Consider the following 3,380-nt stretch of genomic DNA (forward strand, 5'->3'; position numbering starts at 1 on the left):
TGGAGTTCGATAACAGTTGTAACATTTGTTCTAGTTCGTTGGCTGAGTTGGCAAATAGAACTATGTCATCTGCGAATCTTAGATGACTAAGATATCGGCCTGAAATCCACAGCCCTTTGTTTTTCCAGTCAATACTCTGGAAGACGTCCTCCAATACTGCGATGAACAGCTTTGGCGATAAGGGGTCGCCTTGTCTAACTCCTCGTCCGATTTGTATCTCTTCTCCTTTGTTTTCTAACCGTATTCTGCTTACACTATGAGAGTAGATGTTCTTTAGAATATTTATATATGTGGTACTTATTTTGCATGATTCGAGCGCTTTCCAAATTGAACAGTGAGTAATGGAGTCGAATGCTTTTGAGTAGTCAACAAAAGCTACATAAAGCGGGTGATTGAACTCTTTATATTTCTCTAGTACTTGGTCTAACGTGTGGATATGATCTATAGTTGAAAAGGCTGAACGAAAGCCTGCTTGTTCAATTGGTTGTTGGGAATCTATTAGTGGTGTTAACCGACTCAAAAGTATGGATGTGAAAAGTTTATAAATACTAGATAGAAGGCTAATAGGTCTATAATTAGCAATATCTAATGGATCACCTTCTTGATAACAACAATACATACAAGTCATTTTGAAAAATAAATTGTGTTGATCGAAACTTTAATCCAATAAAAATAACAAAGACGAGTAAAACAGTAACCAAATTCATTTTAATGGGATTGATATTGGGGATGTTAACGTCCCATACAAAATTATTCATAGCTACTAAAATGCTCCATTCATACGAATACAGTTTTTTTCAACTATCGCTGGGGTAGAGACCGACAAAAGGGTGGGATGGGCCACATAATTGCCAAAACGCTTCGAGTGAGGCCTATTGTGTTTATTTACAATAGGGTGCACTAAGTGGGGGTAGTTTTTGTAATTGTTACTTTCCAGTGATCTCACCCTTCTTAATCAGTTGCAAAGCATACGTCGAAGCGAGTAGTACACAGCAAAATGTCACGTTCCTTCTTAGTAGATACGTTAATCAGTGAACCGAACGACCGCAAGAAGAGTGAAGTGTCCAGTCCCTTGCACAGTTACAATCTAATGAGCCAAATGGATCCACGTCCCAAGATTTTACCGTATCCATATCCATTAAACAATTTGCTCACTCTGGGCTTACAACAGCAAAGAGCACCGGATTTATTCAGGCCGTTTTTAGAACATCTGAATTTTAGATATCCGCTCATACATCAATTACCGCGTCAACCAGAGTTCTACGAACCGGCGCAAAGTGAGCGATCTTTTGAGGGATACGTGAAAACGGAAGAAGAGCCAGTGAATTTTGTGAGTAGGAGGAAGAAGTCTGTGTCGCCGTATTTGCATCATCCTTACAAGGCGACCGCGACATCTCCGTCGAAGAGTCAAGGTCAGAGATCACCTTCATTGTCAAGTGAAAGTCGCAACGGTACTCCAAGCCCTCCGCTCGCTCATCCTGAAGAATTACTGCCCGGCTACTCCAAGGATCTAAAACGAGTGCCTCTTAAAGAAGATTCTAGTAAGAGAATAAGAACAGCTTTCACTGGGACACAACTTCTCGAATTAGAAAGAGAGTTTTCTATGAACATGTATCTTTCAAGATTGAGGCGTATTGAAATTGCGTCTAGACTGAAGTTGTCAGAGAAACAAGTGAAGATTTGGTTCCAGAACCGTCGCGTTAAGCTAAAGAAGGAAGAAACTCCAATGAGCGCTGATGGGAGGACTAAAAAGTGCTGCTGTACAAAATCTTCTTGCTCCAAGAATTCCTTCGACTCGTGTGACAATGAACAAATTGATGTAGTCAGTGATAATGACACTAGTTATGAAGCTCAGAATTTGTCACGATACTCTTGAGTTTTAAAACTTTAGTTATAAATAGAAGTAATGAATAATCAATTAACGTTTTGTCGAGTTAAATTTTTTATATTTACTGACGTAAGTAAACTTTGTAATTAAAGACAACGTTTAATGTTTAAAGACAATAAGTGAAACATATAAATGACTGTAAACTTTTTCGAAGAAGTGTATAATTTAAGTAAATAATTTATAAACAATTTGTAAATAGCAATAATTTATGAAATAGAATTAAGGAAACGTGATAAGGACATGATATTTTTATAGAATCTACAGCTTGTTAGTTATAATAAATTCTATGAATGGTACAATTGTTTTTTATTTTGCATGGAATGTTTAATTTGATTAGGGTGACGTAATGAAATGTCATTGAGAATTTTATTGGGGAAACGAATTTCAAGAGTCATGTGGAATGCGGGGGACATGATATTAAAATAACTTATTTCTCCCCCTTTTCTTTGGTGCTTATTTCAAAGATTCGATTATTTTATTATTATTTTTTGCTAATCATTTTAAAGCATTAGACATTTTAATTGCAGTTGGACGAAAATAGCGCCACAATACTTAATTATTTATTATCTGTCTGCTCTATACGATACAACCACATTCTATGAAACAACTGATGAAATTATTTAACTATTTTAACGACATACATATTACATAAGTATAATAGAGACTTAGTTGTGCCGAATTTTTACAATATTAATTCAAATTTCTTAAACTACAGGAATGACACAGAATACTAACTTAACAGAATGGAATAGTTTTATAATCTGTGATAGTAATAACATAGTGTATTTTATTTAATAATAAGGTTAACGGGGACAATTCTTAAAATTAATATTTCACAATAATATGATGATGTTACCTAATTAAAATTTAATCTTTCTGGAATCAGTAATTTAACAGCTACGCATAGCCAGACTGAATTTAATTGTATTTACTTGACAGTCAGTTATAGATTTTGTTAAATTACAAAAACATGTTAAATGGATGAACAATCTGTGAAAGTTGAAAACTACTGAGCAGTTGCAAACTCAATATAAACTTTGATAAGATTTATTTCAATAGTTTCAAGCACTTCGGAATTGTTTATTTGGTTCCCTTACATTTTACAATTTAAATTTGAATTTTGAATTATGCTCTTGAAAAAAGACGCTTTCAATGTTTTTTAGTACCTATTCAGTGCATTCTGCAAATAATCGGATTATAAATACAGTCTCCATAATATGTAAAAACATATTTTTCACAGCTCCTCATTCAAATGTTTGTATTTAATATATTAAATAAATAAATATTTCAGGACAATTTTCACACACGCCACGATGATCCCATACTAAGCTTTCGCTTGTGTTATGGAAACCTGCAGATGGCTGATAAACATACATATATAATTTTAAATAAATACTTATATAGATAGGTAATTAACACCCACACAGAGCAAACATCTATGTTCATCACACAAATATTTGCCCCGGGTGGGAATCGAACCCACGACCTCTGG

At 34.5% G+C, this 3,380-nt stretch overlaps 1 protein-coding gene across 1 annotated transcript; it reads left to right on the forward strand.

The window, feature by feature from the left end:
* The first annotated feature begins 994 nt into the window (after window positions 1-994).
* LOC123696637 (GS homeobox 1-like) lies at window positions 995-1,876 on the forward strand. The gene has a single exon (XM_045642957.1). It carries the CDS (start codon window positions 998-1,000, stop codon window positions 1,874-1,876), a length of 879 nt encoding a protein of 292 aa, XP_045498913.1. The 5' UTR covers window positions 995-997.
* Window positions 1,877-3,380: the final 1,504 nt, after the last annotated feature.

The sequence above is a fragment of the Colias croceus genome, chromosome 13 (assembly GCF_905220415.1).
Source record: "Colias croceus chromosome 13, ilColCroc2.1".
NCBI classification, from domain to species: Eukaryota; Metazoa; Arthropoda; class Insecta; order Lepidoptera; family Pieridae; genus Colias; species Colias croceus.